This window comes from Salmo salar, chromosome 18, assembly GCF_965601325.2.
Source record: "Salmo salar chromosome 18, fSalSal1, whole genome shotgun sequence".
NCBI lineage: Eukaryota > Metazoa > Chordata > Actinopteri > Salmoniformes > Salmonidae > Salmo > Salmo salar.
The window spans coordinates 99,719,974-99,732,752 of NC_138308.1; the positions used below are offsets into that span (position 1 = coordinate 99,719,974).

The 12,779-nt window shown below is 41.3% G+C and overlaps 1 protein-coding gene across 5 annotated transcripts in view; it reads right to left on the bottom strand.

Annotated features, from left to right (window-relative positions):
* Positions 1-12,779, bottom strand: part of LOC106583397 (butyrophilin-like protein 2) — a 428,110-nt gene that overhangs the window by 40,900 nt on the left and 374,431 nt on the right. The window contains exons 11-13 of one of the 5 annotated variants that reach the window (XM_082965417.1): positions 8,746-8,886; positions 3,860-3,901; positions 2,102-2,750 (exon numbers count right to left, since the gene is read on the bottom strand). In XM_082965417.1, coding sequence (XP_082821543.1) covers positions 2,728-2,750; positions 3,860-3,901; positions 8,746-8,886 — 206 coding nt within the window. In that variant the 3' untranslated portion in view covers positions 2,102-2,727. Of the gene's footprint in view, positions 1-2,101; positions 2,751-3,859; positions 3,902-8,745; positions 8,887-12,779 lie in introns of those variants that run through there. The other 4 variants (XM_082965418.1, XM_082965416.1, XM_082965414.1 and 1 more) reach the window with 4 other exon arrangements.

The following is a 12,779-nucleotide window of genomic DNA, read 5'->3' on the forward strand; positions in this document are numbered from 1 at the left end:
GTTGGGGTTAAAGAGCTATTGAAATTAGAAAAATGTGATTTGCCACTATGTTGACGGTCCCTATCTGCTGTTGATGGACGTAAGGAAAACTACAGGCGAATATCCAACAATATCCAACACTTAACCTGCTACGAAAAAGTCACTGCCGTATCCAAGTAGCGTGAAAATAGTGTTTCTGTCATGGACACCACCACAATCCCAAACTGTCCTGTCTGATCAGACAACTAACTACACAGTGACGACAAGACATCTACATTTCCTGCACTTGAATTCGCCCCGTTTCTTTCTTGTTAATATTATGTTTAGATAATAAAATATCTTACAGGATAAATAATGAAGGAATAATGTTGTGTCCTACCTGTTGTTATCAATGAAACACTGATGAACAGAATCCCTAAACACCAGACCGCCGAGGTCTGAAAGGTCTTCATTTCACTACAAAACAAGTCTGACTCCAAGGTAAAGCTGTTTGTAACTGGTAAATAAAACTATTAGGAGTTTAGAAAAATAAACCAAAACAGTCCAAAGGCTAATTTATCAACGAACAGAATGTAACACGACGTCTGTTCCAGAAATAACGGGGGAAAAGGGTGGTGGAGTTTCACACTTTACTTTTAATTATAGTACTTCTAGTTACCTATCATCTCGCGATATCTAGCTCCATCTAGTGTTCTGATATGGACATTAACTTCATATCATCTCGCGATATCTAGCTTCATCTAGTGTTCTGATATGGACATTAACTTCGTGTGAAATGTCAAAAAACACATATGATCACAAATGTGAATCGTGAAATACACATCACAACAGGCCATTCAGAGCAGGTGGGTTGAACCCCACCTGTTTACCTTTACACACACTAACTAACTATATATACACACACTAACTAACTATATATACACACTAACGTTTAGAAGTTTTAGGACACCCACTCATTCAAGGGGTTTTCTTTATTTTTACTATTTTCGACATTGTAGAATAAAAGTGAAGACATCAAAAGTATGAAATAACACATATGGAATCATGTGGTAACCAAATAAGTGTTAAACAAATCGAAACATGTTATATTTGAGATTGTTCAAATAGCCACCCTTTACCTTGATGACAGCTTTGCACACTTTTGGCATTCTCTAATCTAGCTTCATGAAGTAGTCACCTGGAATGCATTTCAATTAACAGGTCTGCCTTGTTAAAAGTTAAAGTGGAATTTCTTACTTTCTTAATGTGTTTGAGCCAATCAGTTGTGTTGTGAACCTGGAATGGATCATTTAGAAGATACTCAAGGCCCTGGGGGCTGTAGGGGAAACCTGGAATGGAGCATTTAGAAGATACTCAAGGCCCTGGGGGCTGTAGGGGAAACCTGGAATGGAGCATTTAGAAGATACTCAAGGCCCTGGGGGCTGTAGGGGAAACCTGGAATGGAGCATTTAGAAGATACTCAAGGCCCTGGGGGCTGTAGGGGAAACCTGGAATGGAGCATTTAGAAGATACTCAAGGCCCTGGGGGCTGTAGGGGAAACCTGGAATGGATCATTTAGAAGATACTCAAGGCCCTGGGGGCTGTAGGGGAAACCTGGAATGGATCATTTAGAAGATACTCAAGGCCCTGGGGGCTGTAGGGGAAACCTGGAATGGATCATTTAGAAGATACTCAAGGCCCTGGGGGCTGTAGGGGAAACCTGGAATGGAGCATTTAGAAGATACTCAAGGCCCTGGGGGCTGTAGGGGAAACCTGGAATGGAGTATTTAGAAGATACTCAAGGCCCTGGGGGCTGTAGGGGAAACCTGGATTGGAGCATTTAGAAGATACTCAAGGCCCTGGGGGCTGTAGGGGAAACCTGGAATGGAGTATTTAGAAGATACTCAAGGCCCTGGGGGCTGTAGGGGAAACCTGGAATGGAGCATTTAGAAGATACTCAAGGCCCTGGGGGCTGTAGGGGAAACCTGGAATGGAGTATTTAGAAGATACTCAAGGCCCTGGGGGCTGTAGGGGAAACCTGGAATGGAGCATTTAGAAGATACTCAAGGCCCTGGGGGCTGTAGGGGAAACCTGGAATGGAGTATTTAGAAGATACTCAAGGCCCTGGGGGCTGTAGGGGAAACTGGCAACATGATTGAGGAAAATCATTTATTTCATTCTATATGCTACAAAGACAAAAGCAATATCTTACCAGGAAGATTAACAGTAAAATTATGGTTTTGCACAAAACCAGAATAAAACAAAAGGACTACATTAGTTTCATGTTTAAATCAAATAATGATGAACAACTATAGAGACCAAAATGGGAAAATAAAGTAAATAATGATAGTAATTGAATTCTCCTCTCCTGTATGTTTTCTATTTCTGTAACATATAACGGTTTAACATTATACTGAACCTGTAACAATAATGCCTGAACCACAACACCTATCAGTTTATCTGTATAGACATGAAAAGTGAAGGCATTTACAATGTATCAACCATAATGCTATACAGTATATGACCAGTATATGACTGATGTTAAAGGACAGCTGCTGAATGAATAATACAACACACATTATATTAAAACACATTCCAATCAGAATAATACATGTATCAGTTAATAGATCACATTTGATCAAATGCCACTATTGTTCCAGCAGGTGGAGCTACAATGTAACAACATACAGCATTGTGACTCACAGTTCTATATTAGAATTCCATGAGTTCCATTCTGATGGTTGTTATGGTGATCAGGTGATCTCAGCCTCACTCTTCTTCAACATGATCACCTGTTCAACACAGAAGTAGTTCATCAGTGTGGCCATGTATTTACTTATCCAATACAGAACCACTTTCAAATGTAAATCATATCAGATGATTTACTAGTCAATACTGTGCTACTTAGAATCCTATCAAATTACTTCCAATGGGTTCATGCTTATGTCCAGTTCTCCCTTATCAATACCTGGGATATTTACTCCTTGTCAATACCCAGGCTATTTACTTCTAATTGCAGCTAGCCTCGTGGTTAGAGTGTTGGACTCATAATCACAAGGTTGCAAGATTGATTCCCTGAGCTGGGAATAATCTGTCGTTCTGCCCCTGAACAAGGCAGTTAACCCACTGTTCCTAGGCTGTCATTGAAAATAAGGATTTGTTCTTAACTGACTTGTTAAATAAAGGTTAAAAAAAAGAATTCATATCAGTGACATATGTTGTGGTAGTTCTAATCCTCCGGTCTGACGGAGCCTGCATTCCATAGAATGGGTTGGTGTTTGTGTACTTGGGTGAACCAGCCTCATTATTGCAGAGCACTCTATTCACTATTCATGTATTGACCTGTGTGTGTATTGTGACCTGCTTCCTTATTAAACCTCTTAAGGATCGGACCCTTTTTTAAATGTTATCCTAAACATACCTAAATCAAACTGCCTATAACTCAGGCCCTGAAGCAAGGATATGCATATTCTTGGTACCATTTGAAAGGAAACACTTTGAAGTTTGTGGAAATGTGAAAGGAGTGTAGGAGAATACAACACAATAGATCTGGTAAAAGATAATACAAAGAAAAAAACAACCGTTCTTTTGTATTTTTTGTACCATCATCTTTGAAATGCAAGAGAACGGCCATAATGTATTATTCCATACGTTTTGAATAAAGTAATATGCTGATTGGTGATTGACCTCTCCCATTATTTGGGGGGATTTCCACGACAATACCCAGAATATTTACTCCTAAATGAATTAATTCATATCAGTTACATTACATATTGTGGTAGTTGACTCTAATCCATCCTACTATCTACTACTACTAAGAGGTAACATAATATAGTACACACTGTGTTCAGAATACCATATTGTTCCACTGCAGATGTTGTGATGTGAGGTAGAAACTCACCTAATTGGTCTTGGTGGGTCTTCCTGGGTACCCTGGTTTCACCTAAACAGACAGTTACCAACACTTTACAACATGGTTCAATCAGAGCAACAGTTATCAACACTTTATAACATGGTTCAATCAGAGATACAGTTATCAACACTTTATAACATGGTTCAATCAGAGATACAGTTATCAACACTTTACAACATGGTTCAATCAGAGATACAGTTATCAACACTTTACGACATGGTTCAATCAGAGATACAGTTATCAACACTTTACAACATGGTTCAATCAGAGCTACAGTTATCAACACTGTAAACATGGTTCAATCAGAGATACAGTTATCAACACTTTATAACATGGTTCAATCAGAGATACAGTTATCAACACTTTACAACATGGTTCAATCAGAGATACAGTTATCAACACTTTAAGACATGGTTCAATCAGAGATACAGTTATCAACACTTTACAACATGGTTCAATCAGAGCTACAGTTATCAACACTTTACAACATGGTTCAATCAGAGATACAGTTATCAACACTTTACAACATGATTCAATCAGAGATACAGTTATCAACACTTTACAACATGGTTCAATCAGAGCTACAGTTATCAACACTTTAAGACATGGTTCAATCAGAGATACAGTTATCAACACTTTACAACATGGTTCAGTCAGAGATACAGTTATCAACACTTTACAACATGGTTCAATCAGAGATACAGTTATCAACACTTTAAGACATGGTTCAATCAGAGATACAGTTATCAACACTTTACAACATGGTTCAATCAGAGCTACAGTTATCAACACTTTACAACATGGTTCAATCAGAGCTACAGTTATCAACACTTTACAACATGGTTCAGTCAGAGATACAGTTATCAACACTTTACAACATGGTTCAATCAGAGATACAGTTATCAACACTTTAAGACATGGTTCAATCAGAGATACAGTTATCAACACTTTACAACATGGTTCAATCAGAGCTACAGTTATCAATTAATTCTAATTTATTTTTGTTTTTATTAACCCCTCTTCAGAGGACAAATATCTTCATTTTTTTACAGCTTTTGTGCTACATATACATACATTTTACATATACATTTTACATACATGGTCCTTTTCTATAAAGCAGTCACATAACAATAATACATTACCAAACATCAGTTCTTTAATCCCAACCCTCAGCCACTCTCAGCCCATCCCACCTATCACCATAGACTTCGTTTGGTTTCCATGTGCCATATATAGATATATATATAGTGGGGGGGAAAAGTATTTGATCCCCTGCTGATTTTGTACATTTGACCACTTACAAAGAAATTATCAGTCTATAATTTTAATAGTAGGTTTATGTGAACAGTGAGAGACAGAATAACAACAAAATAATCCAGAAAGACGCATGTCAAAAATGTTATAAAATGATTTGCATTTTAATGAGGGAAATAAGTATTTGACCCCCTCTGCAAAACATGACTTAGTACTTGGTGGCAAAACCCCTGTTGGCAATCACAGAAGTCAGACATTTCTTGTAGTTGGCCACCAGGTTTGCACACACCTCAGGAGGGATTTTGTCCCACTCCTCTTTGCAGATCTTCTCCAAGTCAATAAGGTTTCGAGGCTGACGTTTGGCAACTCGAACCTTCAGCTCCCTCCACAGATTTTCTATGGGATTAAGGTCTGGAGACTGGCTAGGCCACACCAGGACCTTAATGTGCTTCTTCTTGAGCCACTCCTTTGTTGCCTTGGCCGTGTGTTTTGGGTCATTGTAATGCTGGAATACCCATCCACGACCGATTTTCAATGCCCTGGCTGAGGGAAGGAGGTTCTCACCCAAGATTTGATGGTACATGTCCCCGTCCATCGTCCCTTTGATGCGGTGAAGTTGTCCTGTCCCCTTAGCAGAAAAACACCCCCAAAGCAAAATGTTTCCACCTCCATGTTTAACGGTGGAGATGGTGTTCTTGGGGTCATATGCAGCACTCCTCCTCCTTCAAACACAGCGAGTTGAGTTGATGTCAAAGAGCTCCATTTTGGTCTCATCTGACCACAACACTTTCACCAGTTGTCCTCTGAGTCATTCAGATGTTCATTGGCAAACTTCAGACGGGCACGTATATGTATTCTTGAGCAGGGGGACCTTGCGGGCTGCAGAATTTCAGTCCTTCACGGCGTAGTGTGTTACCAATTGTTTTCTTGGTGACTATGGTCCCAGCTGCCTTGAGATCATTGACAAGATCCTCCCGTGTAGTTCTGGGCTGATTCCTCACCGTTCTCATGATCATTGCAACTCCACGAGGGGAGATCTTGCATGGAGCCCCAGGCCAAGGGAGATTGACAGTTCTTTTGTGTTTCTTCCATTTGCAAATAATCACACCAAATGTTGTCACCTTCTCACCAAGCTGCTTGGCGATGGTCTTGTAGCCCATTCCAGCCTTGTGTAGGTCTACAATCTTGTCCCGGACGTCCTTGGAGAGCTCTTTGGTCTTGGCCATGGTGGAGAGTTTGGAATCTGATTGATTGATTGCTTCTGTGGACAGGTGTCTTTTTTTACAGGTAACAAGCTGTGGTTAGGAGCACTCCCTTTAAGAGTGTGGTCCTAATCTCAGCTCGTTACCTGTATAAAAGACACCTGGGAGCCAGAAATCTTTTTGATTGAGAGGGGGTCAAATACTTTTTTCACTCATTAAAATGCAAATCAATTTATAACATTTCTGACATGCATTTTTCTGGATATTTGTGTTGTTATTCTGTCTCTCACTGTTCAAATTAACCTACCATTACAATTATAGACTGATCCTTTCTTTGTCAGTGGGCAAACATACAAAATCAGCAGGGGATCAAATACTTTTTTCCCCCACTGTATATATACATATATTTTTCAATTGTGCTGTGATGTTTTGCAAAGTGTTTTAACCTTTCTAATCGTATATTGTCTACGGATTGTAAGCTAAAGATGAAAACCTTTCCTACGAGTATTATAATATTATTGATTGATTGACTATGGCCTTCCAAATCTCCCAACACTGCCATTTGTAATTTTAAGTGCAAGTTGTGATTTTTTTAACCATTCCTGAATCTGTGACCAGAAACAAGCTACATAGGGGCAATACCAGAATATATTATCTATTATATATATCAAGTGTAGTTGTTTGTACCAGTTCATAAACCATGTGCCATGGAATCGGTACATTAAACATCTCCTCCCATTTATTCTCCTGTATGGTGTAGCTGTCTACATTTTTGTCCTCAGGTGAAACTGGTATATTTTTCTATTTATGCCAGTTCCTTTCAGCCAATTTGTATCTTTAATATATGGCAGGCAAACAAGTTCCCTACCGTCTCCCTTTTCCTCCTGCCTCCTCCAGTTTTGTGGTAGTGCTGCAATCAGTTGGTTGTACATTTGGATTGAGCAGATATTCCCATATATGTTCAATAACTGCATATTTGACATAGCTCTTAATATCATTAATAAATACAATATTTTTTTCTTCATTTTTTCCATAAAGACATTTTTTTTATTCATCAATATATTTGAGTTTAACCATAACATTTGTTGTAATATTTGTTATATCTTTTCTGGAGGATAAAACTGAAATTGTAACCAGCTTTGTTTAGCTTGTTTAAGAAAGGGCGATACTTTAAGCAAAATGTAATTTTCAATTAGTCAGAAATGAGACGTTGTAATCTGTATGAACTCATATTCATTATATAAATAGGCACGTTTAATTTTGTCTGGCTTAGCATTCCAAATACAATGAAATATTTTTTCACTCATATGATTTAAAAAACGAGTCATCTGGAGTAGGCAGCGCCATTAGTCAGTCAACTGTGATAGGACCATTAGTAAGTCAGCCAACTGTGATTGGACCATTAGTCAGTCAGTCAACTGTGATAGGACCATTAGTCAGTCAGTCAACTGTGATAGGACCATTAGTCAGTCAGTCAACTGTGATAGGACCATTAGTAAGTCAGCCAACTGTGATTGGACCATTAGTAAGTCAGCCAACTGTGATTGGACCATTAGTAAGTCAGCCAACTGTGATTGGACCATTAGTCAGTCAGTCAACTGTGATAGGACCATTAGTCAGTCAGTCAACTGTGATAGGACCATTAGTCAGTCAGTCCACTGTGATAGGACGATTAGTAAGTCAACTGTGATAGGACCATTAGTAAGTCAGTCAACTGTGATAGGACCATTAGTCAGTCAGTCAACTGTGATAGGACCATTAATAAGTTAGCTGTGATAGGACAAGTATTTACCTCTCCATTGTTGCAGACTCTTATCTATTCTTGCTAACTATCGATTGAAATAAATTGTGGTCAGTTCATTTATATTTTTTGAGATGTGAATACCAAGTATGTTTACTCCACCATCCGCCCATTTTATTGGTAAACTACAAGGTAGTGGAAACACTGTATTATTAATGATCCAATACATAATACATGCCATAATTAGGTTTTAGTCCAGAGAGGCTAGAAAAGTGACCAAGATCTTCAATGGGACTGTGCAGGGATCCAGATTGAGGACTAGAGTCATCAACATACATTGAGACTGTGCAGGGATCCAGATTGTGGACTAGAGTCATCAACATACATGGAGACTGTGCAGGGATCCAGATTGAGGACTAGAGTCATCAACATACATGGAGACTGTGCAGGGATCCAGATTGAGGACTAGAGTCATCAACATACATTGAGACTGTGCAGGGATCCAGATTGAGGACTAGAGTCATCAACATACATTGAGACTTTAGTTTTTTTCTCCTGGATTTCTAACCCCTTGATGTTCTTGTTGGATCTAATTTTAATAGCTAGCATTTCAATGGCCATAATAATATAATTCTGATTTACAAATGAGGCGATCCTGTATAAACTCAGGTTCTCACCTTGAGCCCTGCTCCTGCAGTATTTCACCAGCAGTATGATGGTCACCAGCAGGTAGGGAGACCCCACCAGTAGACTACACAGCAGCCTGGGTAGAGACATGGACAACACTGGGACTGCTGGAGATGGAATGGGAGTTGGAACTGCAGTGGGAGAAAGAAAACAATTTAAAACACTGGAGATGGTGATGGGCAGAGACATGGGCAACACTGGAGATGGTGCTGGGCAGAGACATGGACAACACTGGAGAAGGAATGGGTAGAGACGGACAACACTGGGACTGCTGGAGATGGAATGGGTGTTGGAACTGCTGTTGGAGGAAGATAATAAACCCCAGTGCCTTCCGTTCTACTAGCTAACATGCAATCATTGGAAAATAAAATTGACGACCTACGAGGAAGATAAAACTACCACCGGGACATTAAAAACTGTAATATCTTACACTGCACTGAGTCGTGGCTGAATGATGACATTACCAACATAGAGCTGGATGGTTATACACTGTATCAGCAGGATAGAACAGCGGCGTCTCATAAGACAAGGGGGGGCGGACTATGTATATTTGTAAACAACAGCTGGTGCACGATATCTACGGAAGTCTCAAGGTTTTGCTCGCCTGAGGTAGAGTATCTCATGATAAGCTGTAGACCACACTATCTACCTAGAGAGTTTACATCTGTATTTTCCGTAGCTGTCTACATACCACCACAAATTAAAGCAGGAAGCACCAGTGACACGGTCAATAAAAAAGTGGTCAGATGAAGCAGATGCTAAACTACAGGACTGTTTTGCTAGCACAGACTGGAATATGTTCCGTGACTCTTCCGATGGCATTGAGGAGTACACCACATCAGTCACTGGCTTCATCAATAAGTGCATCAATGACATCGTCCCCACAGTGACCGTACGTACATACCCCAACCAGAACCCATGGATTACAGACAACATCGGCACTGTGGCTGGACTTGCAAAGTATTACAGACGACAAAGGGAAGCACTGCTGCGAGCTGTCCAGTGACTAGAGCCTACCAGACAAGCTAAATTCCTTCTACGCTCACTTCGAGGCAAATAGCACTGAAACACGCATGAGAGCACCAGCTGTTCCGGTACACTCTCCGTAGCTGATGTGATTAAGACCTTTAAACAGGTCAACATTCACAAGGCCGCAGGGCCAGACGGATTACCAGGACGTGTACTGCGAGCATGCGCTGACCAACTGGCAAGTGTCTTCACCGAAATTATCTACCTCTCCCTGTCCGAGTCTGTAATACCAACATGTTTTAAGCAGACCATCATAGTCCCTGTGCCCAAGATCACTAAGGTAACCTGCCTAAATGACTACAGACCCATAGCACTTACATCTGTAGCCATGAAGTGCTTTGAAAGGCTGGTAGCTCACATCAACACTATTATCCCAGAAACCCTAGACCCACTCCAATTTGCATACCGCCCTAACAGATCCACAGATGATGCAATCTCTATTGCACTCCACACTGCCCTTTCCCACCTGGACAAAAGGATCATCTATGTGAGAATGCTATTCATTGACTACAGCTCAGCATTCAACACCATAGTGCCCTCAAAGCTCATCAATAAGCCAAGGACCCTGGGTCTAAACACCTCCCTCTGCAACTGGATCCTGGACTTCCTAACGGGCCGCCCCCAGGTGGTAAGGGTAGGTAACAACACATCCGCCATGCTGATCCTCAACACAGGGGCCCCTCAGGGGAGCGTACTCGGTCTCCTCCTGTACTCCCTGTTCACTCATGACTGCACGGCCAGGCACGACTCCAAGATTAATTTTGCTGATGACACAAGTGGTAGGCCTGATCACCGACAACAACGAGACATCCTATAGCGAGGTCAGAGACCTGGCCGTGTGGTGCCAGGACAACAAACTGTCCCTCAACGTGATCAAGACAAAGGAGATGATTGTGGACTACAGGAAAAGAGGACCGAGCATGGCCCCATTCTCATCGAAGAGGCTGTAGTGGAGCAGGTTGAGAGCTTCAAGTTCCTTGGTGTCCACATCACTAACAAACTAACATGGTACAAGCACACCAAGACAGTCATGAAGAAGGGCACGACAAAACCTATTCCCCCTCAGGTGACTGAAAAGATTTGGCATGGGTCCTCAGATCCTCAAAAGGTTCTACAGCTGCACCATCGAGAGCATCCTGACTGGTTGCATCACTGCCTGGTACGGCAAATGCTCGGCATCTGACCGCAAGGCACTGCAGAGGGTAGTGCGCACGGCCCAGTACGTTACTGGGGCCAAGCTTCCTGCCATCCAGGACCTCTGTACCAGGCGGTTTCAGAGGAAGGCCCTAAAATTGTCAGACTCCACCCACCCAAGTCATAGACTGTTCTCTCTGCTACCGCACGGCAAGCGTTACCGGAATGCCAAGTGTAGGTCCAAGAGGCTTCTAAACAGGTTCTACCCCCAAGACATAAGATCCCTGAACATCTAATCAAATGGCTACCGAGACTATTTGCATTGCCCCCCCACCCCTCTTCTACGCTGCTGCTACTCTCTGTTATTATCTATGCACAGCCACTTTAATAACTCTACCTACATGTACATACTACCTCAATTACCTCGACTAACTGGTGCCCCCGCACATTGACTCTGTACCGGTACCCCCTGTACATAGTCTCCACATTGACTCTGTACCGGTAACCCCTGTATATTGTCTCCACATGGACTCTGTACCGGTACCCCCTGTATATAGTCTCCACATTGACTCTGTACCGGTACCCCCTGTCATGACGTTGCCCTCTTTGGACACAGCGAGCACCATCTCTCTCTGTCTCCTACACCCAGGCTGCTGTGGTCAGAGAGGTCATAAATTCCTGGAGGAGATTATATCCTCATGGCCACAGTATAGAGAGAGTGAGTTTTCATAGAGAGAACAAAGGAATTTCTTCCAGGACTGGAGGTACGAACAATATTTATGTTCTGGAGAATGTATAAAAGATCGGTGAAGAATCGCAAGTACATCTCTTAAAAGAAGTAGGGGAAATCCAAACGCGGATCACGTTAAGATATCCAGCCAATCGCAATTGACTGGATATCGATGTCTCATTCGATTTAACTAACAAGTGAAATTGCCAGATTTACCTTTTCAAGTGGATCTTTTAAATAATATCCAAATTGATTGGGCTTCTACAATGAGACAAGATGATCTCTTTCCACATTAACTTAGATGAAGCAAAGCTCTCAGGTTAATTTAAAGTTTAATTCCCAGATAGCCTATACAGGTTTGATTTATCATAAATAGATTAATCAGTAAAATCTGCTTTTGCACAATCAATCAGTCCCACCTCCAGCGGGAATCCCACATTCCTCATCTCCTTGTTACTATATCTACTGTTTGTTATGCATTTCTGTGAATTAGTTAGTAAATAAATGATTTTAAGACAATTGATGTATGGATGACTCATAGTGAAGGCTGAGTTCGTGCAGATAACCAACAATTTACGACGTTTGGAATGAGACTAACGTAAATAATAATTCATTAATTCGAAGACTAACTGATCAGATATTAAAATATCTGAAAGTTAAAATTTTCCTAATATAAACTTTGTAATCTGAATATTTTCCTTGGTGCCCTGACTTCCTAGTTAATTACAGTTACATGATTAATTAGTTTAATCGCGTAATAATAATTACAAAGAGTTATTTGATAAATAAGTCTTCAGTTTTAATGATGCCAAAGACACAACACAGTACAGCCAGTAGAGGACTGATCACCCCTCAGAGCCTGGTTCCTCTGGTCTACCCAGTACAGCCAGTAGAGGACTGGTCACCCCTCAGAGCCTGGTTCCTCTGGTCTACCCAGTACAGCCAGTAGAGGACTGGTCACCCCTCAGAGCCTGGTTCCTCTGGTCTACCCAGTACAGCCAGGAGAGGACTAATCACCCCTCAGAGCCTGGTTCCTCTGGTCTACCCAGTACAGTCAGGTCACCCCTCTGAGCCTGGTTCCTCTCTACCCAGTACAGCCAGTAGAGGACTGGTCACCCCTCAGAGCCTGGT